General features: G+C 37.6%; 1 protein-coding gene across 1 annotated transcript in view; it reads right to left on the bottom strand.

The window, feature by feature from the left end:
- The window catches only part of HSD17B4 (hydroxysteroid (17-beta) dehydrogenase 4), a 62,794-nt gene that overhangs the window by 23,317 nt on the left and 14,702 nt on the right, over positions 1–24,775 (bottom strand). Inside the window, exons 12-17 of the mRNA XM_009893793.1 lie at positions 17,788–17,894; positions 16,883–17,116; positions 15,113–15,164; positions 13,751–13,822; positions 12,171–12,274; positions 8,348–8,413 (exon numbers count right to left, since the gene is read on the bottom strand). Coding sequence (XP_009892095.1) covers positions 8,348–8,413; positions 12,171–12,274; positions 13,751–13,822; positions 15,113–15,164; positions 16,883–17,116; positions 17,788–17,894 — 635 coding nt within the window. The remainder of the gene's footprint in view (positions 1–8,347; positions 8,414–12,170; positions 12,275–13,750; positions 13,823–15,112; positions 15,165–16,882; positions 17,117–17,787; positions 17,895–24,775) is intronic.

The raw sequence follows: 24,775 nt of genomic DNA, 5'->3' as shown, positions 1-24,775 counted from the left end.
ATCAAAAGATAGAGATGGGCAGCTCTGATGTACATAGTAGCTCCTCTGCTAAGAGCTAAGGCCTTAATGCCACCAATATCAAAGTCATAACACTATGAAAAAGACTTTTACTGAGGAACAGACCCTTAGTTCCTTTTTAAAAAAAGAATTTAAAACTGACAATTTAAAGAGTTGCTGCTGACAGAATTCTACAAAGTAGAGTATCACCCTTCCTTACTGAAGTTGTCTTTCAAGACTCTAAAAACTAACAACAAATCACCACTCTACCACTCTTGAGAACTAGAAAATAAAAGTTGCCAGATGTGAAATAATTAAATTAAATCATAAAATGACTTTTAAACTAAATTAAAATTCAAAGGTCTCGCTTTCATTCTTCCGTTAATTTTAATTTTTACAAAAGCTGTCAGGAGGCTATTTTAACAAAAGAGCTGTTGTAGTAAGTTTTCACTCAAACTAAGTAACATGTAGTTGTAGAACTGGAAAATTCTATTTATGGAGGATAAAAAAGGTCAAATTTCTGTTTTAATCTCAAATCTCAACTTAAATCTAGCTATGCAACTGTTGGTTACTAAAGCAGTAATAAGAACTAGACATTTATCTGGGGTGATGATAAGGACTACTAGGGAGATAATACTTCTTCTAAATGCTTTTCAAAATTACTGTAGTAAAAATACTTGTGCTTTGCTAACAAAATAAATGTAGTCTGTAGGAAATAATTAGGTTCAGAGAGTTAAATGTGATCAATGTATTTAACTAAAAGTCTGACACACAAAATGGGAGACGACACTTTGTACTTTCAACAACTAGAGTGGCACTGGGCACAGCTAGAAAACTCATAGGCTGAACTGAATAAAACAGTTACGTAGCAGGTTATTTCAGACTCAATCCAACCAACTCAGGTCTGCCAACAAACTGCTTTTCATTTACCACAGTCTTTGGTACTACTTCATTATACAGATTACACTCTACATGAGAAGAGAGTTGTTTTAAAGCCTTGCTGGCTCTACTTTCCATATTCCTCAAATAATGACATTTCCTGAAGTCTTGAGTGATAGCATTAAAAAAAAAAAAAAAAAAAAAAGTGATGCATCCTTGGAGGATGACAAAAGTCAACTGATGTGGGGCATTAGATTGAAGTCAGTCATAATATGGTCAGATTGTTCTCCAATTAATAACACAAACTGTCAAGTCTCATTTCCTAACAATTTAGGAGTTCTGCCAGACCACAAAAAAAAAGGCGATATCCAACCTGTCTGTGCCAATTTTTCAGTCTTGCCTGCAGACTGCAATAAAGGTCAGCAGTAAAGCTAACGAAAAAGGAAGCCAACTATCCATATATTTTCCCTTCTATCTGGGGAGTAAGAAAGCACTGCCTGAGAGCTTATCTGACCAAGTATATATGTATATATGTATAAACGTACAGATGTGTGTGTACATGTATGTACATACACTTTATCTAACAGCTTGTTTAAGTAAGAGCAAGCAGTCACCAAGCAAGAAAAAACAGCCACAAATCTCATCTACAGATTTCAATGAGCTCTGATTTACATTAAGAATAATGAATGTTTCCAGCTAACCTGGCAGTGCTGATGCTTCAAGGGCTCAAATTTAGCAGAGTACTTAAGTAATTTACTGTACTTAGAATTAAGCAGCTACTCTTTGACTATCTGAGATCCCCATTTGCCATTTCTTCCTTTTTAATTATCTCTGCAAGGGTAAGGAGAGATATTAGGAAAGCGCAATTGGTAGAAACCAACACAAAAGGAAGACTAAAGAGTTTATTTGCTCCGCCAGATAACCAACTATTCTTCTCAAAGTAGGCGTATGTAGAAAATAAACAAAATAGAGTTTAAGTTGCTCATACTAGTTTCCAATGCCTAAACATATTTTGTGGCAGTCTGGATTGCACATGATTCTATTTTTTACCAAAACTGTAATTAAGAAATACAAGCATATAGTTTCGCAGACCACCTTAGGTTTGCAATTATAAATTCTCAGTGGTCTAGTCTATCCAAACACTACCTTGTTCCCTACATACCTTGACTCCCTCAAGAATAAGAATTACTAAAACGTTCAATTAAAACACCTTCACATACACAGCTATAAACAGGAATACGTATAATAGGTATAAAACGGCACTACATCTTTTCTCCTTCCTCACCCCACATTACTCACGTCCTCACTGTTTATCCCTACCACTTCTTTTTTTTCAAATTTAAATTTAACACTAGTCCTTTTCCAGCAGCACGGCAAATGTAGAAGCCTTTCCATTAACAGTGCCCCTCTCAGTCAAAAAGAACAAACCACTTTGGTTTGTGGAATTTTAAATGGAATAACAGTTTTTATAGCCTTTACTAAGACATGCATAGATAACGGGATGAAACAAACTCTTGGTAATGAAGAGCATCTTGTCTAAACAAAATGACTGTAAGGCTAGTAACTTTTCTTCTTCTATCACCTTACTACACAAAATTCCAGTATTATTCAAGCCCTTGAGTATTTTTCAAAATCACAATGACTGGAAAATTATATTCTGATCTTCCCAACAGGAATAAACAGGGAGGGTGGGAGTGGTGTATAAATCTTGAAATTCGCATCATAACATGTAACAAACCTTTAAAGTAATTACTATTACAAATGCTCACTCACTATACAATTTCAAGGATTCTGAGAGTATCATCTCGGCATACTGAAATCTTGAGACAAATTAGGAAAACATTATAAAATCTTTGCAAAGGCTTCACATCCCTTTGTTTTGCCTGTATCATCCTTTGTTTTTCTCTGGCATGCTCTCCATATCTACGCAGCTACTGCAGCACTTCATTTTCTCTATCATGAAACAAAATATTTATGCTACAAACAGAAAAAAAAAATTACCTGAGGCTCTCAGGAGGCTCTCTTGTGCTACTCTCTTTACTTAATTTAAATTTACATGTTTTCAGGCACTGCTGTACTACAGTCTTTACAGAGCAGGACACAAAAAAACCCCTTTGTCCCATAACCATATTTTCCACATCCATTTACACGTTTTCATTATCTTTTCTCTCATGTTTTACTGCACTCATTCAAAAAACGACCTTAACTCAAAACATTCACCTTCCTATAACTTTTTCCTTCTGTCTAAAATAAGCATAAAATCTCCCAAAGGAAACATACATACGATGGAAATAATAAACTTCTTTTTTTTTCATATAATGTTAATGATTACTTATTCTATCTATGCATATGTTCTCTAAAAACACACACAAATGTTTACATATGCTTAAAATGAAAACACAAATGAAATCTGTGCAGAATAAGAGATGACTTTCCACAGGTAAGTATCCACATCCCAATTACACTGAAGCTTGTAAGGGTCTTATCATGCAACCCTCAAAGTAAAGCACTGACTCATAGTACTGAACCTGTTGACGACAGGCAGAAAATATTTTTAGAGTAGGTTTTAGTTTAATAATTCATTAGGCTATTAAACGTTTCCCATGCACCTCTCCTTCCAACATGTCTTTTTACAAAGTTTTTATTGCAAAGTCCATTCTTTTACAACAAACCAGATTTGTGCTGAATTGTCTTCACAATTCTTTCCAGTTACATTAAGAACTGTAGTTTTAGCTGAACTTGAAATAGTGAAAAACTAAACTCAGGTAGCTAGAGGACAGCAGTATGAGCAAGAGGACTGCAAGACTGAGAATGACTTGGGAAGGGAAGGACACTCCTGCAGTCTTAGTCACAGCATGTTGATGACACTACTCGAAACGTGGGCGGTACCAATTATTTTCTCCTCTTTCAGAGAAAATGGAAAAGAACTGTATTTAAAAAAAAAAAAAACAAAAAACAAACAACAAAAAAACACAAACAACCAAAACCACACTAAACAGCAGCAATTTCTTCACACCCTGTCAGTCAATGCTTCATCTATACCTGGAACAGGAGGCTTTACACAGTTGCGTATTTTAAATCCTATCAGATTTGTCTAGGTGTGAATTTACTGCATCTCTCTACAAATCTCTGAATGACAAAAGAATCATTATATTCCCTAAATTGCCTTTTTTTTTTTATGCTGCTCATTGTATCACATTCTCAAAAATCACCATCAGATGCTATACACCGCTCCTTTAAATATTCTCTGTACAATTAAAACATTTATAAACATCCTTACTTCATAGACTGCAAACTGTAAGAGAGCAGAAAAGGTCGCAACTGTCAGCAGCACAGACCAATTCTGGCTCTCCAATTTAATATTTGAAGGCCTAATGCTTCAAAGCCCATCACATTTTCAAAGTACACTGTACAAGTTCAGAATAGAGATCCTATGAATTTCAATTTCAGCTTGTGATGCTCAGACACTCTCCTGCTAGTCCGACTCCCAAGTTTCATCTCCCAAATTCTACCACCTCATCCTCTCCTAACATCCACTGATTAAGGAGCACCACCCATGTTTGAGTACTTTCAGGTATCTGACTAAGAGTTGCCTACAGCCCATAGGAATTTTACGGACAAAGCAAAGAAAACCCATTCTTGAAGAACTAAAGCTCCAACCAGTCACCAACTGTGAGATCGTTTTCTTCACCATAAGATCATTTTCCTCTCATTAATCCTTCTCAGAACACAACTTCTTGCAACAAGTAACATAGGAAAACTGACTTCCTGTGCTATCTCAGTTCAGGCCTAGAGCACTCTCTTTGCCTGTGGAAGGAGTTCTTGAAGGAGAGGGAACAAACACACCATTTAGCCTAAATGACAGAAAACTGTATCATAAAGCACTGCATACAAAGGGGATTAAGACTACAAACAAACCAAGCTTTATTTGGAATTTTTGCTTCTCAGAGACTCTGCAACATTTAAAAAATTATTGTAGTTTTCCAAATGAAAGCAACTTTAAAATGACAGGATATCAAAAAGCTGGTCCTCCAACAGACCAGTATCAGTCTCAGTTTCATCAGCTCTAACAAGGAATTGAAAAATTCTCGAAAGCAAGGACAGCCAATTTTCCTCACCCTGGAAATCACAGAGCGGAAGTACCATGTGCTTGAGATACCCAAGTTGCATGGAAAACAGCTCTGGCAGAAATTCACATGTGATAGCTCACAAGAGACTGCTTTGCAGAGACATATAGGGGGGCACAGTTGCTCGTACACAGCTGGTCCCAAATTTAAAGTAGGAGAATGCTTTAGTGAAATATATGATACTGTCGCAAGTGAAAAGAATTTTTCAATTTGCAACCCCTTCTTAAAATTATTAGACCTTTTACTGAAATGAGCTGACAGCAACGTTACAGCTTTAGTTTTTCCACATAGGCAAAGAGGACAGGTAGTTTTCAGCAGAAAGCGGGAGGAAACACAGAACAGTAAAACTGAAATGACTTATTGAAAAAATCCATTTTATGGGCTACTGTTATACTGTTTATTATTGTCTCAACATTGTGTACTCTGAATAGTAATTCTGATATTTGAAGACAGAGAATAGTTTACCTCTTGGCAGGCAACCTGCACAACATCAGGATGCTGTGAGTTTTTCTACAAGCAAACAATCAAAAAAACCCCACAGAACGACACTAATAAACTCAAGACTCCATGTTTGTTTCCTTCCTCAAAAGTGACCTCCATCACTTGGACATCATCCACTTTAAATACACACTGCAGCTTATTTTGTGTACCATCAGAAAATTAATTCCCAAGAAATAGACACATTTGGGAAGGGAGTGAAAAGAAAATTCTACAGAAACAAAACTCTCCAGAGATAATGGTTGTTAACTGCCTGTGATTCTTAACTGCATTTGGAACCATTCAGCAAAATCTGTTTGATTAATTTAAGGCCCCGGTTCAAAAACTGGCAGAACAAGAGTAGCTTGATGATACTGAAGCTCTGTAACTATATTAAACATTCCCTACAGGGCTGAAATTGAATGATTCATTTCTTGCTAAACAGCCAACAGTCAAACACGCTCTAGACTTCTTGATCTTCTGTCAAAAGGCCTATTTTATTCAAAAGATTTATGGCAGCATATCTAGTAAAGCATAGCTTAGGTTATAAAGAGAGAACAAGCTAGAAAAATACCACAGCAAATGCCCATCTCTACAGGGCAAGATGGAAAAAATGTCACCTAGTTCTTTGCAGAAAAATTCGTGAGTACACAGAAGAAATGTTTTATGTCCTTCTTCAGGTCAGATACTTCTAAATTTTTCACCTTTAAGCAGCTTACACCATGGTACTGCAACTCATTCATAACACACTGTAGTTGAGTTAGAACTGAATGTAACTTTCAAGATAACCACAGTCATTGACTTTAGTGAAAGATAGGAGTCATCAGTGTAAACATTTTTAAATATGCATGATGTAGGTCTACTTAGCAGGAATTTTACTACATGATCACACTATGAAAAGTTAAGGGGGGAAAATGCGAAGTATGAAAAGCAGTTTAGCCACATAATTGTGGTAACACAAAAACTGAGTAGTGAATGTTACAACTATCATTGGAAATTAGTACAGTTCAAGTTAACTCAAATGCCATCTGTAAACTGACTCCGGCAGTCTGTCTCATACTCTATACTAATTCAATAGCTGAATGGCAACAGCCATTTCTGCCAACACCTTTTTCATTTAAACACTAAGAAAAAAAATTTTCAGAAACTTCAATGCAATTTGTTTGCCAGCTTCCATTTTCGAAAAGGATTTTAGGCAGTTATGTGTCATTCCACAGACTCATAAATGTAAAATCTTGGTAACATTTCCCCAAGCTGTCCTTCAGACAGAAGTCTGCATTTCTGCCCATGAAGTTCCCAAGTTCTACACATTCTCCTTGCTGTACACAGGCATTATCACTTATGCACAGATGCTACTGAATAATTTGGCAGATAAGCCTTCTTGCAATTCTAAAAGTCCGCTGGCTGTGGCTTCTGCAAGATCTAATTGAAGAGGAAATCTCTTTATGTATCTACCTGTCAGAGTAGATTTTAAAATAAAACAAGTGTGGTGGCTACTCTGTGCCACCTTTTTTAACTTTATTTCCAAAAAATCAGTTTTGCAGTAGCAAAGTTTCCCAACTTTATAGGGTGACTACCATCTTCTTTTATCTCATGAACTTAACGTTTTATACACAGTAACAATTCCAGACATAAGAGTTTAAGGCTCAGAAACGATGATTACTGTATGAACAAGGGCATCATAAATGTAATCTGAAAACTGATGGACCTGGAATCAATTCCGGTATAACCACACAGAGGGGAACCTGAACTAGACTTCCAACGTTCAAAGTAAACACTTTTAACTACTGGGCCATTAGGGTTGTGGTATCTTATTGAATTAAGTGCCAGCTGCTAGACAGCACCTTACAGTACATTTAACCACCTCCCAGGAACAAAATACTCGACTATTCCCTGCTCCTTGCTCACCTTGCCAGCTCTCATTAGACATCTGTACCTCCTAGACCGATGCTGTCAATTTTAGGACGCAGTAGGTACACCAGTGGTAGAAACAGAAACACTGATCTAAGCTCTCTATCGTGGTTTAAGTGGGTAGGGCTAACTTCAACTTCAAGCACATGAATCAGATGTCTGAGACTTAAGTTTAACTACTTCGTATATAATCAGAGGCTAAGGAGATGTCACAGTTACCAAAGTCCAGCTGATGCTCAACATTTTAATTGCATCTTGAGAAGCTACAGCCTCCTGCCATGATTAAGTTGCTTTTGAAAATACTGCTCAGTGTCTTAATACTGGTAACTCCAAACTTTCCTGTCTTATTTGTCTGACACATGCATATGTTTACCTTCAGAGGAGGCTATATTTATTTGCTCAGATTTTTGCCTATGGAAAATAGATGCCTGTGAACCAGTGGGACTGTGGACAGACAGAAACACACCTGGACAGGCATCTGTCAGTATTTCAGGTTTCCCTGACTACTACTACTAGTATAGAAGTTTAACATTTTCAAATTTGTGAACTTTAAGCACTTTTTTTTGGTCACAATGTGTTTGCTTGCACTGTTTGTTATAAATTTCATAGAGTTTCAACCTCCTTTTTTAAAAAAAACTAACAGGGAATACAAAGGTTTATTTCCTCCTTTTATGTAGAATTTTGTAATAAACGATTATAAAATTGCACCAGCCTTATGAAAAAAAATGATTTAAATAGTACATTCAACACACTATCATAACTTAACCTAGCACAATTTTTAGCTTCACGTTATATATAGGCATACAGACACACATATATATACATATACACATACAAATATACATACATAAATACCCGAGTTATATCAGAAAATTTGAACAATTAGTGAACATCATATAAGACTCCTTTCTCCAAATAAAACAACATTTCCACACCTAGAGCATACAAAACTTTACCTGATCAGGTGTTGTGACATCAGAAGTCACAGCATCAGGGGGTCTTTTGGGTGGATTCACTGTTACCTAAAGCAAAAGTTGTAGTATTAATATTTCAATGCGAAAATTTGTACAGTACATTAAGCATTTACAAAGCTGTTGAAGTTCCTCCTACCCTTTCCACATTTACAGACAAATAGAAAAAGGTATTTGGCCAGAAAAAGTCTTTTATCAAGGTTAGCTGTACAAAGGTAGCAATCCTGAGGCATCAGACCTGGCTAACAGTTACATGTTATATAGCTGATCAGTTTTAATTGCATTTCTTCTGAAGTATCCAAAAACACTCAAGCAAGAATTATTCACTCAGAAAAAATAGTTGTCTCATGGAACATTAGCGGTTTGAAACACAGAAATGAAAACGAAGCTTTTAAAATAACACCTTTAAAAGTGCAATGGAGTACAAAATTATTTACTACCACACTCACAGACTACATCACTTTTTTCTTTTGTCTTTACAATTACATGCTGCATATTGAGCCCCACATTGTTGTAAAAAGCTGTTCCTTGTGCAATCTATTGAAGACACAAACTTCACCAAACTGAGGGAGAACATCCTAGATTACAATAAACACAAAGAACATAATCACCAACTAAAATCTATTAAAGTAGCTGAAATATTTTTTCCCCTCTCCTTCTTGGGTTTTCAAAACAAACAAAAGAAAGCCCCAAAAAAGAGAAATTGGCATAAGCTCTAAAATGAAAGGAAGCAACTTCACTCTTACCTGTACTAATTCCACTTAATCTTAGCTTGTGTAAGCTCTTTACCAAAGAAAAAAGAAATTGAAAGAAACTGAGTGCTGTGTAATTTCACATCTAAAACTGGCACAGGCTTTCCTGTTTTAACAGCAGAGCAAAGCCACATCTTGGGTGGAAGACTTCATAACATCACTCCCACTTTTGTCACTTCAGAGAACCACAACGGACCTACACACTAATCAGCCTGATAACAAGGACACTAGCTAAAATGCTTTCAAAGCAAGAATGGCTTGCCAATCTATTTCCAGTTGGTTTAAAGAAACTCAACCTGACCTACCGAGCCATTAACACATTAAAACTAGCCAACACATGAATAATTAAAGAAAGCCCTCTGCCAGTAGGGCAAGAAAACCCCAAGAGGAAGAGGAGAGACACAACTTACACAGTGTGTTGCTCATTGTCGAGCTCAACTTGGAAATTTGTTCTTAGTTTGCAGATACAATAAATGTGTGAAGTGACAAAAAGACACATTCTAAAATATATCTGATCAGCTTGGGATTTCTTTTTGCCACAGAGGGACTTGAAAGTCTTTTTAATTGGGAAGATTTGCAAAGACAAAGCAGGAAAATTTATTGTTTGAAACTGACCTCTTGCATGAAGAGGCCTCTGTTGAATTTGCTATCACTGTGTTGTCTTAACTAGACTACATTTTGTTTTCTTCTATCACAAGAAGGACTGCTGCCTGAAACAGGTATTCTCTATATTTTAAAATGTAAAATAATTTATATAGCATTCTCATACTTCACTAAAAACAGCGACAAAGTTGCAGAAGCCTGAAGTGCAATGTTTAACTAAAGTGGCAAGGCACTACAACAGACTCACTGATGCCACCACTACAGATTAGCAACATTTCCTCTGAATCTCTATTTTTTTGCATGCACTATTGTAAAATCTGACTATGGAAGAATCAAGGGTTCCATCAAAGACCTTTATGCACTGTCTGCAATAATATTTTGTAAATTTTTTTATACTCCACAGAGGCTTTTCCCATTTCTCTCTGAAGCAGCAAGCATTTCAAGATTTGATTTGTAAAGTTATGTAAGTGAAAACTTCTATATAATTGATACAGATTTAAGTAAAAAAACTTGTAAGTTTACATCCAAAAATCCCAAAGAACATTACCTACAGTGTTACATTTGTACAAAACCTAGGTATTTCTTTATAAATTTTCACAAATACTGATCTTAAAATGGCCACTGTTGAATTGACTGCTTATTACTGTAGTGCCTCAAGGCTCTAGTTCATAATAACAATATTTGTTCATAGCTGGCACTACCTTTAAACATGGTATTGAAGGAGAAAATAGTTCTATGTCAAGTACCTAACATATAACGTCACACATTTGGACATACAGACTATGCATTCATGTGACATTGTTTTCATTTGCTAACTCTCTCCCAAAATGCAGGAGTTCCACTCCACTGGAAGTGAGAAACTATAATGCTACACTTTTCCTCTTCCTGCTTTCCAAACCTCTTTCATGCAGGCACATAGATTTATAGAGAGCTACACCTAGAGACCTCTTCTAGAAATTGCAAGTTCAAACCTAACACTACACATTTAAGTACTTCTCAGCTTTTTACTAAGCTAGCCTTTTTACTAGAGCAATATCTTACAGTATTAACGTATGATCAAACCTATTAGCACAAATTGAACACACTAAAAACAAGTTACTAAACTAAACATGAACACTCACTGTATACATACACACAAAAGTATCAGTAGGTGTCAATTTATTTTTTAGTAGAAATAGCCCTCACACCCCCTTAAACAGAAGCAAAGAAAGTCTCTGAGGTGGAGCAGCAGAACACACTGTAATGCTAAACTGACAACACGCAGATCATGTACTCCCAACTGGAGATGTAAGCACTGAGGCAGAAATTGAAATGTGATCATGACAGCAGAGCTGAGACAGGTTTAAATCAGGACTCTGTTATGAGTCTAGTTGGCACAATCCAACAGCTCTGTAGCAGGCCCCTAGGAAAAGTATCTAAAACCTCAACTTCTTTGTCACTCTTCAATGTGCATGTTCAAACAAGAGTAGCCAAAAAAATCCACTTTTAAAGCTATATATATATCAGAGGTCAAGCTCCTCAAATCTACTTGAGAAAACCAAGACTTATAAATAAAAGCCACTTCTCTGTTCTTGTTCTGATCTAAGAGGTCTCTAAAAATTTTTCAGATCAAGAGTTGATTGAGAAAATAAAACCTCTCCCCAGCTAGCATTTAACAATAAATTAGTAACTTTCGTCATCTGTTTATTTATAGAGAGCACGACTGAGAGTAACTAAATACATAAAATCAAAACACATAAAGTTTCTTTTGTTTGCAAAGCTTACATTTGGGTTTCATAAAACCAAGAATCAATAAGACTCTTGCCAAATTGGACAGCTGAACTGACAGCATATTCCATCTGACCTACAGAAGTAGGATTTTAAGGAATTTAGCACAGCCCAAAGCACAACACGTATCAGATTTTACCACTTCTGTGGAATTAACTGGGTCAAATTGGGTGAGATTACAGCCTGCTATGCTGTCGACTTCAGAAGACATTCCTCTAAAAGATCTAATACAAACCCCTAAAGAAGCATTCTGTCCACATCATCACGCATTTTATGTGAATTTCAACTTTCTTTTAACTGCAGACATCATTTTCCAATTCCAAGTCCACAGAATTTAGATTCTAAACATTTTCCAGTCAATCTCCTATACTCTTTTCCATTAGGATATTCCGTATCTGTAATTTCAAATATTTGAATGTAGGAATATCTCATCAGTTGCATGTTTAGCAATTCACTTTTCTCCCTAACTGTCAGAACAAAATCATTGGTTTTCCAGGCCCTGAACACTTTCCACTTAGGCTTTTCAATGAACAGAAATATTGAAATTCCATTTGAGTTTGTACCTCCACACTGCTCAAATGTTAGTTTCTCCTTCCTAGTTGATATAGGAAATATTCCTCTTGCAGTGCTGACAGAAGTTTTTATATTTAATTTTTTTAAAAAAATATGAATATGCGTGAATTTACCTTGGCCTTTTCTGATGTCCGCTTTCCACCAAATCCTCCAGCTCCAACGAAAAACAAGGAGAACTGATTATAACACACTAGGTCCTTTCCACAATAGGTATTCACTGAAAGACAACAAAACAGGAAGGTCATATATTGTCTTCAATCTCCTTTTTTTATATAGCTGGCATGTGTTGTTACAACAGAAAAGTTCAACTTCAAACATGACAAAGCTGATTTTAACAACTAAAGGGAGAATGATCAAACTTTCACGTTGCACTGTTGCAAGTCACTTCCTGACTAGTGAAGATTAATAATCTGTTTCAAATAACATTATCATTAATTTTATCTATATGAAAGCACTAAAATTAAGAAAGAAGTTATCAAAACACTGATGGCATTCAAAGTGCTAAAAATATATGACAACAGAGTGCTCAAATTAGTATTTATTTCAGCATCTCATACTGCATTTATTTAAATATGACAGAATTGTGCCATAAAATATGATGTATTAGAACCTATTAAGAATCCCTGGCGTGTAAATCGCATTACCAACTCATACAAAAAGTGGTACTAGTACCTTGTATGAAAATTGCTCCAGAGCAAGCTTGAGTTTAAAGGTCACCTGTTCCTTCTTTTGCAGATGTTAAACTTCTTACACTGAATGGAGATTCAGCTTCCTGTTTCCAGTTCATGCCTATTCTACTGCCTTAGACTGAAATTTACAGTATTGGTAATAATGTTCATTTCCAATCCCACAAGAAATTTAACACACAGTAAGACTATGCTTAGAAAAAAAACTTTTGCATGCTGCAGAAACAGACAGGCTTAATGTTAGCCCAGTATGGAAGCAAAACACAGCTAGGAGGAACAAAGTGACAGTAAAGACCTTTTTACAATTTTATCTGTATTCTGAAGGAAGAAAACTCAAGAGTATTTAGAGATTCACTTCCTATTAACCTACTCTTGCAGCCTAATTTTCCACAACTAAAGATATAAAAATTCTGAAAACAACAACTTATCAACTTGCAGAGACATTCTGATCCTTTAACTTGGATACAAGAGGAAGGAAATGGGGGTTTGTTTTGTTTTGTTTAGAAAAGGATAATGCAGACATAAAAAAAGAACACAGGACATGCTCTTAAAGATGGCTGCTCTGCAGATGAGTCTACACAGCATATACATGACTAACCTTCGTAAAGCCATCCCACAAAACAGAGGCACACATGTGCACGCACACCCCCTTGCTGAAGGGTGGCAGAAGCTAAAATGACTGCCTTCAGATAGGACTAGATAGTATTATTGAAGAATTCTGCTCAGTTTGCATAGTGCTCTATTCCACCTCCATAGGAAAAAACCAATCCTTCTCTGAAATCATCTTCCAAAGAGAGTGTTCTTATATCAGTACGTTGACTGCACTAGAACAACTACATTATACATTTACACAGCTATTGCTAATTAGCTCATTTCTCAGCTCTCATCAAGTTTTAATAAGCTCACAGTCTTTACTGTGGAAAGGCTGGTGGTTATTGGTACAGCTAGTTAAAAACTGAGCCTGTCAATTTTACTGCATCGCCTCCAAAAATTACAAACCTTCTTACCATCTATAAGCAAGACTGCTCCTGATCCTTTGTCGAGAACATCAGCAACAGTTGAAACTGACGTTAATTCTCCTGTAAGAACAGAACACGTACATGTTGTGAGGTTTTGCTTCAGGAATGAAGTCTGTAGATCCCTCTTTACGCTTCCTTACTAACAATAATAATAATGGTCATAATAATCATAGTAATAGTCATAGTAGTCACAATCATCATGATTTGAATAGAAGCATCTGGCAACATGCAAATCTTGGTTTACAGGTGTGAGGGATTTTTCTTTTTTTAAGGTTTTGGGTTTTTTTTTAAATAGAACCTTGCTACAGTTTATGTATTCAGAGCTAAACACAAATCCCATTTTAGACTCAAACACATCACTAATTTCAAAGATAGCTCCAATCACTTACAGATTGTCCACAAATTTCAAGAAGCCTGAGCCAACCATAGTTCCACAGAAAAGACGCTCAGCTCAGAGCCTGGGCCTGTGAGTTTATAAAGTTTGTCTCTAAAGAGGTTATCGCTCTAGAGAGATGTAACCATATATATTTACATGATCAGCCTATGGAATGGAAAAGTCTTTATAAAGTCCTGGTAATCCACTCTTAATTATCAGACTTCTTTGAAGTTAATGTGACTTTCACACATCTCCTTTTTGTTTCAACAAGAAATTATGCCATTTATCTGTTGCTTGCAAGATTTTTTTATTTTTTTTTTCCTTCTACACTCTGGAAAAGTTAATTATTAGAAACTACTAATGAAGAAACGCAAACACATGCATGCCTATCCCGAATGAGTCTAATGAACACCTCTCAAGTGTTACAATCTGGGACAACACAGCCATCTGCAAAAACAGCTTGCTAGTGCAGTAACTAGTATCTTGAGAATTTTGACAGGAAAAAAAGTAATTGTTTTTTAGCCTCCTAATTGAGATGCCCATTCCTCCTTTACATACATAATTTAAATCTTATCCTCTTATAGGCACACAAATGTAAATAATGTTGAAAGATTTTTAGGTAAACATCCCAAAAGTTCTATGATACAACTTTAGAGAAAGAATTAAAAGTTCTACTCGTTAGGTATCAAATGATATGAGTAATACACCAGCACGTAGTCTATTTGCTTATTATATAAAAGATTAGGCATGAGTTTACTAAGTATACTACACAAAAGCAACACCTGATTCCAAGAACACAGAGTTTCAGAATTCCTTCAATAATGCAACCGGTTGCCTCTCTTCTCCCCCAACCTTTGTGAAAAGAATATGCAAAAAATCCACTTGGAAACAGAGCTTCCTTATTTCCATTTATAATATGGCTACAGGAACTGCTGTCATACTGAACCACAAATCAGCAAAACAAAAGGACTGACCTGAGGTTGGTAATGGTTTATACAGTTCCAGATATTGCTCCCCATGCAGCATCTATGTAAAGAAAGGCAGCACTGTAAGAACAATCAATGTATTCTATTGCTTCCCCCATCACAATTACACAGAAATATACAGTCATTTTAGAAAGTGTTCAGAACAAAACAAAAAAAACCCTGAAAGTTTTTTGTTTTGTTTTTCCAATTTCATCCCCAACAGAAAATATTTCCAAAGAAAGTTTTAAGCTTTTGTGGTTTAGTAAAAGCATAATTAAAATTTAACAAAAAATTGACCATACCACCTTAGAAAAATACAGGTTATACAAGTGAAGTAAATGAATAATTTCTTAAGAAGTAAGAATAAAAACCACTGACCTTTCATTTTCTAAGATCATAGAATCATATAGGTTGGAAGGGACCTCTAAGATCATCAAGTCCAACCACCAACTTAACACTGCCAAAACCACCGCTAAACCACATGCCTAAGCACCACATCTACCCATCTTTTTAATACCTCCAGGGATGGTGACTCAACCACTTCCCTGGACAGCCTCTTCCAATGCTTGATAACCTTTTTGGTGAAAAATTTTTTCTTAATATCCAATCTAAACCTCCCCTGGTGTAGCTTGAAGCTGTTTCCTGTTGTCCTATCATTTGCTACTTGGGAGAAGAGCTTGACCCCCACCTCACTAAAACCTCTTTTCAGGTAGTTGTAGAGAGCAATAATGTCTCCCCTCAGCCTCCTTTTCTCCAGACTAAACAAGCCCAGTTCCCTCACCTGCTCCTCATAAGGATTGTGCTCTAGACCCCTAACTAGCTTTGCTGCCCTTCTCTGGACACGCTTGAGAATCTCAATCATATAATCATAGAATGGTTTAGGTTAGAAGGGACCTTGAAGATCATCTAGTTGCAACTCCCCTGCTGTGGGTAGGGACACCTCCCACTAGACCAGGTTGCTCAAAGCCCCATCCAGCCTGAACACTTTCAGTGATGGGGTATCCACAATTTCCCTGGCAACCTGTGCCAGTGCACCACCCTCAGAGTAAAGAATTTCTTCCTGGCATCTAATCTAAATCTCCCCTCTTCCATTTTAAAGCCATTATCCCTCATCCTATCACTACATGCCACTGTAAAAAGTCCCTCTCCAGTTTTCTTGTAGGCCCCCTTCAGATACTGGAAGGCCACTATAAGGTCTCCTGGGAGACTTCACTTCTCCAGGCTGAACAACCCCAACTCTCTCAGCCTGTCTTCAGAGGAGAGGTGCGCTCCCCGCCATGATCATCTTTGTGGCCCTCCTTTGGACCCACTCCAACAGGTCTATGTCCTTCTTATGTTGAGGGCTCCAGAGATGGACACAATATTCCAGCTGAGGTCTCACGAGAGCCCAGCAGAGGGGAAGAATCACCCGCCTCAACCTGCTGGCCGTGCCTCTTCTGATGCAGCCCAGGATACAGTTGGCGTTCAGGGTTGTGAGTGCACAGCGCCAGCTCATATTGAGCTTCTCATCCACCAACACCCCCAAGTCCTTCTCCTCAGGGCTGCTCTCAATCCATTCTCTGCCCAGCCTGTATTTGTGCATGGGACTGCCATGGCCCACACGCCTTTCTTGTAGTGAGGGGCCCAAAACTGAACACATCATTCAAGATGGGGCCTTACCGTGCCAAGCAGAGGGGGATGATCATAAAAGGAACTTATTAATATCACAAACACACTAATTAAAGTCACCTTATAGTTATATAAAGCACAAACAGAAATAGATACTTAACTCTTACATACCTTTGCAAGATCAATATTTAGTCCTGGAAGCGAAGGAACGCCATCAAACATCGAAGTCTGAGCAGGAATTACTCCAAAGCTAGGTAAACAGCAGAACTCTTCACTTCCTTCAAAGAGAAATTTTAGGTGATCTGGATCCTTCGTTGACATGCCCACACCAAGGGCATACAAAATAGGCTCTAAGTGAGTATATCTATACACGTTGGTAGACAATTCCCGGCCAATGATGCTTGCCTGAAAATTAAAGTCAGTATAAAACAAAAATCTGTAATTAATATTGCACTTGCATTCTTTCTGTAATTCTCATATCAAACAAAATTCACATTTGAGCATTTTCTTTAGTTACATGCAAACATAAAGCACGAGTAATAAATACACCATAAAATATTAATGTATGTTTTGCAGTACAAGCAACCCTAATATAATGCATTATGTTTTGCTGCAAGCAATTTACTTCAAGAATAAGTAACTTCATACAGCTCCGCTCCCAACAATGCATAAGAATTTTTCATAACTGACCACAAATGAAATAAATTAATACTGTAATAAGATTGAAAGAAGGAAAAATTATCTATCTATAGGGAAGGAGCCAGAGCAAAACCACATTGCCCAAGAAGACCCATTCCCTGACCCTTTTCTGAACATTACCCTAACTAAAGAGGCTTACAGAACTTACACGCAATTGCATTCTGCATTATTCAGTCTATCTAGCCTTAAGTTTTCCCATCATCAATACGAAAAATAAAGAGTGAAATCTGTAATCTTATTGTGCTTCCTCATTTCACAGTTTAAAACCCACCTTACTTTTTGCAGACAGGAAGCCAGAATAGAAGCTGATCAGCAACACAAGTGTCTCTGCTCAAGGTTTTTACCTAACCTTGAGTGTATGTGGCAGAGATACTGACCGTGTTAACAGACGAAGAGACCACTGATCCAGAGCTTGTTGAATTCATAGAAACATTGCTTTGAGACTCTATCTGACTTAGAGCATCATTCAATACACTTATGGACTCTAGAGAAAGGAATTGAAAAAAAAAAAATCACTTACAGTCATAAATGAGACACTCAAGTTAAGAGACACAACAAACATGCCAGCAAATGAGATACAGCCTGGTATTTCTCAATTCATTTTTAAACACAATACATGTACATCCACAAATTGAGCATAGTGCTGCATTTTACAGGTCTCTACACAATAGCTGATGATAAATGATCTCTACACTGGTTCCATCAGTTCTGCACCCAACAGTCAACCATGATATGTATCTAATTCAAGTTCCTAAAACACAACTGGTGCTATATGTCAGCATTCAAGCCAAGAGGACTATGTCAGAAAATACTTTTAGTCCTTGAATTGTAGTGTTAAGGAGAAGATAATGAGCATTACATTTCAACTGTCCCAGAAGTAAACATCTGAAAATTACCACTTTTCTTATCTTGAAAATTATTCACAATACAAGCGACACGTCTCATCTCCTGGTGGTTACCCTCTTCCCCAAGTCACATAAATAAATAAAAAAATAAGTCTGAGGATAGAACAATGCAAGGATTACAAGCCAGATGATGCAGGCCATAAAGGACAGCTTCCTCCTTGAAGCTCAATATGGCTAAAAATCAATATTAAACATTAGAAAGAATCAAACAAAAACCAGTGAGAATTGTGCACAGAAAAATAAAAAAGTGTTTAAATCAGAGCAGCACAAAATCACTACTCAACTACCTTTACCTTGGAGCCGCTCCCTTCCACTTCAAAACCCCTTTACCCATACTGACTTGCACTGTTGCTCAGACTAACACCATGTTGTTCTACTGCACAGCACTCCTGTAAATATCCTGCAGGTTAGCTGCATAGCCTCTTGCAGAATCTTGATTTCCTAAACTATTTCTTGCTTCCCAGTCTCATTGGCAGAATCATCACAATGTTTTATTTGTGGCCTGAATCTCATGAAGAAAAAGGAGCATCTACGAAATAAACATACGTTATCACCTCTTTTACCGAAGACAAGCTTTATCTTTGGGTACAAGCACTGTCATAACATGACATGAGGTTATGACATTTATGTAACGCAAAAACGTGCAAAACAAGGTTTGTAATTTATAAGAAGCCTTTAAAAGGTTATCCCTTTTTTTCATTCATTAAATGAATGAAGGAAAAGCAATACTGAGCTGCTGGAAGAAGTTACTGTTTCGACCTTTCCTGCATGAGCCAAAGGCAGGCTTTCACATTCCTTTACAATCTTCAAGGGAAAATACAGCTTTGACCTCCAAGTAAACCTGAATGTTTCCTCAGCTTTTCATGTCCACAACCCATTTCCATGCAGGAACATAACTACAATTCTTAATGGTGAAATCTGAAGAGAAGATTACCAACATGTATTCTACATGCAATGATGTCATTAAGACAAACAGTATAAAGGCAACCTGTAATTTAATAATGGTGCAGAATACTACAATCCACTTTTCAAAGAACTTTCTTCCAGAATATGTATGACTGGACTCTCAAATTGGAGAGCTGGCAAGTGTCTGGCTGAACACTAAGGATATCATAGAAGAGTTTGGATTGGAAGGGACCTTTAGAGGTCATCTAGTCCAACCTCCTCTGCAATGAGCAGGGACACCGTCAACTAGATCAGGTTGCTCAAAGTCCCATCTAACCTGCCCTTGAATGTTTGCAGGGATGGGGTATCTACCACCTCTCTGGGCAATCTGTTCCAGTGTTTCACCACCCTCATTGTAAAAAATGTCTTCCTTGTATCTAGTCTGAATCTACCCTGTTTCAGTTTAAAACCATTACCCCTTGTCCTACTGCTACAGGCCCTGCTAAAAAGTTTATACCCATCTTTCTTATAAGTTCTCTTTAAGTACTCAAAGGCCACAATAAGGTCTCCCTGGAGCCTCCTGCAGGCTGAACAACGCCAACTCTCTCTGCCTTTCCTTTTAGGAGAGGTGTTCCATCCTTTTGACCATTTTCGTAGACCCCTTTGGACCAACTCCATCAGGTCTTTCCAGTGCTGAGGACTCCAGAGCTGGACGCAGTACTCCAGGTGGGGTCTCACCAGAGCAGACTAGAGGGGCAGAATCACCTCCCTCCACCTGCTGGCCATGCTCCTTTTAATGCAGCCCAGGATATAGTTGGCCTTCTGGGCTGCACATTGCCAGCTCGTGTCCAGCTTTGCATTCACTGGTACCCCCAAGTCCTTCTCCATAGGACACTGCTCTCAATCCCTTCATCCCCCAGCCTGTATTGATACTGGGGGTTGCCCTGACCCAGATGCAGGACCTTGCACTTGGCCTTGTTGAACTTCATTAATTTTTCCAGTTCCCTCTGAACAGCATCACATTCCTCAGACACGTCAACCGCACCACTCGGCTTGGTGTCTGTCACTTGCAAACTTGCTGAGGGTGCACTTGATCCCATAGTCTACATCACTGATGAAGATATCAAACAGCACCGATCCTAATACAGAGCCCTGAGGGACACTACTCATTGTAATCTCCGTCTAGGCATTGAGCTGTTGACCACTATTCTCTGGATACAACCATCCAACCAATTCCTCATCCACCAAAGAGTCCACCCATCAAATCACTATCTCTGCGATTTAGAGGGAAGGATGTTTTGGGGGACCCTGACAAAGGCCTTACAACAGTCCAGACAGACGACATCCATAGCTCTACCATTGTCCACTGATGTAATCACTTCGTCACAGAAAGCAACTACATTGTTCAGGAAGGACTTACCCTTAGTGAAGCCGTGCTGGCTGTCTCGAATCACCTCCCTGCCCTCCACATCCCTTAGCATAGCTTCTAGGAGGATCCACAATCTTCCCAGGCACAGAGATGAGGCTGACAGGTCACTAGTTCCCAGGGTCCTCCCTTCTACCCATTTTAAAATGGGAGATGTGTTGTTGTTTACCCTTAACATCAAAGGCCTCACGAAAAATGTTTTTTTAAAACTTTGGCCTACTGGTATATTTGTAGTCAGCAACCGCACTTATGCTGGATCATACCAGAATCATTCAGTAACACTTCTACGGATTTTCAAATTGTATGCAAAAAAACCCTGTCTTTAATGATGGAATGTTCTTTCAAGGACTCCTGGGTCTATTTCTTTTTATCTGTGACAGACATCAGCCACATAAGATACATCTATGGTTCTAGGCCAAAATTTCTTGAGAGGTATCAGTATAAAGTGTATGCTATGCTTTATGTTTCAAGGTTGTTTTCATCCTTTAATATCAAAGCTACTTTCAAGATGCCACCCATTTCAGTTGCCTGAAAAGCTTAAGCAAGCTATTAGAGTATCACCAAATACAGGCAGCAAAGCTCTTATTCCTTTTTTTTTGTTTAATAAAGAAAGAGGAAAATATGTTAATTTCTTTTCCCCCCCCTGAATTACTATGTTACAGAACTTTCCAGTTAAGAACCTCAGTGCTGACATATTTCTTTCATCTTCCAGGGCCTGCTAGAGCAGCATGCAACTGAAATGTCTCAGCATATTTATTTATTTCAGTCTTCACTGCTCTTCTGCTGCCTGGCAAAAGAAACTGGACTAGTATAGTATTAGATTTACACTAACATTCTAACAATTGACCAGATAAGAATCTTTAAGGGTTACAACTTCAAAGAAAGAGTAAACTAGATGATTGCATTAAGAAGTACAAAGGTTTTGATCAAATACATTGCTATGAGCTAACAATGCAATATGAGAGTGCCAAGAAAGAAAGATGAAACATTACAAAATCACTTATAAGTGAAGTTTGGACAGTGATAAGGATGGTTTCAATCCTCTTTATTTTGCATTCCTTTTGACTACTGAAAGCAAAAAACATGGGGAGGGAAGTGCAGAGTGGTACATGAGTTTTCAGTCATGTAAACACACAAGGATGTCTGAAATCAACATTTCAGGAGTAGATTTAACTATGACAATAGTTAAGACAATTTGTACTTTTTAATCTACAAGCTGACTAAGGTTCTTCTAAGATCCAAGAAATAGATCAAAGGGTATAATTTAGGCAAAAACAAATTCTCTTTCTGGGGCACCTGTTCCATGGCCTCACCACCCTCAGAGCAAAGAATTTCTTCCTAATATCTCATCTAAATCTACCCTCTTTCAGTTTAAAACTGTTATCCCTTGTCCTATCACTACACTCCCTGATAAAGAGCCCCTCCCCACCTTACCTTTAGGCCTCCTTTAAGTACTGGAAGGCCGCTAAACAAATCCAGGAGGAAACCTTTTCATTAATAAAACTATTTTTTATATTGGTTTTGGGGTACTTTTTAAGGTTGTTATACTGTCAGTGAACTCTAAAAACCCTCAATATCCACTACCCCAGCATGGTCTGCTATTGTAGAGCAAATGAATAGCTGACAGCAGGGAAAGATTAACCCAAAGAGCAAAGGTTGAAAATAATCATGGCAAATCCTTTCTCTTTCCAAAAATTCCCTCTTACTTTCCAATTAGAGCACATTGCGTGTGAACCATACCCCTTAACCATGGGGGAAACAGCACCAGTGTTTAAACCCTTTTTAAACACATATGAAGAAAGCTGAAATTCAAGCTAGAATAGCTTTCTTCTTATGCAATTTTTTTCTTTATATACACACAAGGTATACACACACACACACTTGCCTTCTATGTGTTTTATATTCATTTGCTCTATACCACAGATAAGCTTTTGGAATGTGCCAAAAGTCAGCCAGTGAGAATACCCAAGTTGTTTTCCGTACCTAGAGAGATTCTAAGAGAATTAAAAATACATGTGAACGTAACAGATTACAGACCTCTAAAATACTAGATTTAGCTGAAACCAGCTCATTTCTTCACAACAGAGGAAGAAATTGAGACAAAGAGAGATTGCCTTATATGGGTGACAGCCATAATTAATTCTGTTTTCCTAGTTAACAACACAACTAAATATACTAACATGCGCAACACATACTACAGAATGCTGTATGCAGTACACAATCTGGAACACAGGGATTGTTGTCTTCCACCTATCTCACAACACAATTTGATTACTCCTTTGCATAACGGGAAGAATTGGTCTAGAACATAAGAACAAGTAATGCACTGTGGAGGCAAGGGCTACTGGATCTGAGATGGAATACAAGGAGACAACACACCAACATGTAGTGCAAGGTGCAACTGTGATCTACAAATCCATGAGTCTTCTGTATCACATTTAATTTGGTCTTTCTGCTTATGCACAGGCACAGGAGCCCAGGACCTCTTAGTATCTCAAAGCACAGAATCATGTTACCCTGACCAATATGTCACCTCACTAGATCCAGCTGCAAATGAGAGCCTGAGCAATTTTTTTCTAGTGCTAGTTAATCCAAGTCACATTATTCTGCAATTGCTACTGCCTAAGGGCTTACAGGGAGCTGGTTACAGTGACTCACTGATGTACAATGTAAGCTGATTCTGCATGCTCACCTTAAGGATCTGATCATGCCCTGCTTATCTTCTTGAAAGATTTCTAGCTTGCTCTGAAGTGGCACAAAGTAAGCTAAAACTATTATTTCAGTTTAGTCATTGTAAGAAAGTAACATCATGATGCAAATTAGGAAAAAGCTCTAACACCTAAGGCACTGCCGATTCACTGCTGCCTCAGAGGCAGTGACATAGAATCACAGAATCATAAAATGGTTTAGGTTGGAAGGGGCCTTAAAGATCATTGAATTCCAACCCCCCTGCCATGGGCAGGGACACCTCCCACTAGACCAGGCTGCTCAAAGCCCCATCCAGCCTGGCATTAAACACCTCCAGGGATGGAGCTTCCACAACTTCTCTGGGGAATGTTTTGTTGCGTTAGGTAGGTGATTACCTTTCACTGCTGGTAAAAGGAATGTAGGAGAACACACACCAGCAAAACTACATCTTCTACTTCTTCAACTTCCAAAGGCCTAAATTCTCACATAGCTTCTTAATAAAAAGTCTGTTCTCAGATTTTTGTGTTGTTAAAAAGACATCGTGCAGTGAATGCACAAGTAATCATTATCATTTGCTAGTTAACAGGACTATACCTGAAACTGCATGGCAGTACACAGGAACCGCCCAAACTTCTCCAAGTACATTAAGGACTAAGCCTGTAAAGCTTTGGGAATAACTACAGAGAACATTCAAAGACACCTGAGGCATTAAAAGGAAAGTGAAAAGGCAGGCATAGTCAGTTACACCAAGCGTGCCAGATAGCTTTTGGGGTAAGGGGAGGAGTTTGGGCAAAAGACTGTATTGCACAATCAGCAGCTGCTCGTCTAGAAAGATGTGGGGTAACTATCAAGAAAGATTGCTTTACAGGCACATTATCACGATATCTGAGAAACTTATATAAGTTACTGAATTAATATCAACTGCCAAATCAAGTGACAATTAGCTACTTCCTATTAACTAAAATTAGACATACCCTATAAAACGATATTCTGGTATGCAAACAAGAGTTTTTTAGCTTGTTTCAGTCCATATGACAAGAGAACAAGTTAAGCCTATAAACTGAAGAAGCGCTTAAAAAAAGTAAAAAAAAAAAGACGGAAAGAAAAATTTGGATCTTTTTACTTAAACTGCTTTTAAGAAAAATAATTCAATGTTTTTTTTTTTTAAAAGACCACCACTAAAACATAAAGATGAGATAGTACTTCCATTTAGTCTTCAAGAGTTCATTGTTACACATGTAAGAAAAATTACCTTTAAAAAAACCCCAACTAACTGACAGATGAAGCTCCTACTTTTTTGTAATCTAGAATGAATAAAGTCAAACTGCTCTTATCAGTATGCCCAAATTATGAAACAAGACTAATATCTCTAATTATGATATTTTGTACTATATTACAAGCAAATAATTTATCTAATTGGTATTTTTTATAACCACACATAACAGTTAGTACATGATTGCT

The sequence above is a fragment of the Charadrius vociferus genome, unplaced genomic scaffold (assembly GCF_000708025.1).
Source record: "Charadrius vociferus isolate BGI_N301 unplaced genomic scaffold, ASM70802v2 scaffold158, whole genome shotgun sequence".
In the NCBI taxonomy this organism is placed as follows: Eukaryota; Metazoa; Chordata; class Aves; order Charadriiformes; family Charadriidae; genus Charadrius; species Charadrius vociferus.
The sequence above is the reverse complement of the archived record's forward strand: the minus strand, read 5'-3'. Positions and strand labels throughout refer to the sequence as shown.